This window comes from Penaeus monodon, chromosome 24, assembly GCF_015228065.2.
Source record: "Penaeus monodon isolate SGIC_2016 chromosome 24, NSTDA_Pmon_1, whole genome shotgun sequence".
NCBI lineage: Eukaryota > Metazoa > Arthropoda > Malacostraca > Decapoda > Penaeidae > Penaeus > Penaeus monodon.
In genome coordinates, this window is record NC_051409.1 from 4,587,982 (window position 1) to 4,588,420 (window position 439).

General features: G+C 50.3%; 1 protein-coding gene and 1 long non-coding RNA gene across 2 annotated transcripts in view; one reads left to right on the forward strand and one right to left on the reverse strand.

The window, feature by feature from the left end:
- Positions 1-439, reverse strand: part of LOC119588487 — a 69,297-nt gene that overhangs the window by 49,891 nt on the left and 18,967 nt on the right. The window lies entirely within an intron of this gene.
- The window catches only part of LOC119588486 (lysosomal acid glucosylceramidase-like), a gene marked incomplete at its 3' end in the record, with an annotated part of 75,173 nt that overhangs the window by 10,543 nt on the left and 64,191 nt on the right, over positions 1-439 (forward strand). The window contains 1 exon segment of the mRNA XM_037937133.1: positions 186-346. Coding sequence (XP_037793061.1) covers positions 186-346 — 161 coding nt within the window.

The following is a 439-nucleotide window of genomic DNA, read 5'->3' on the forward strand; positions in this document are numbered from 1 at the left end:
CCCATTCTGCATCGCACCACTTCTAACTCTCCTTATTACCATATTGTCTCTGCCGCTATATTCCATTAGCTATCTCCACGATCATTGCATTTACATCATTAATATCTTAACTACACCCAAACTACCACTTTTTCCCCTACTCACGACCCTCCTGACGAAGGCCACTACCCTCCTTCCCCCTTCAGATTCCTCAGCTTCGTCGTGCCCAGGAGCTGAGCGAACGTCCCCTGAGGGTTTTGGGGTCCCCCTGGTCTCCTCCCACGTGGATGAAGACCAATGGTAAACACAACGAGTCCGGTCAGCTGATCCGGGAGATGTGGCGACCCTGGGCCGACTACCTCGTTAAGTACGGGTGTTGTTGCGGTGTTGTTGCATTGTGTTGAGTTGGCTGGGTGTTTGGTTCACGCCGGGTTATAAAGAATAAAGAATAAGCTCAATA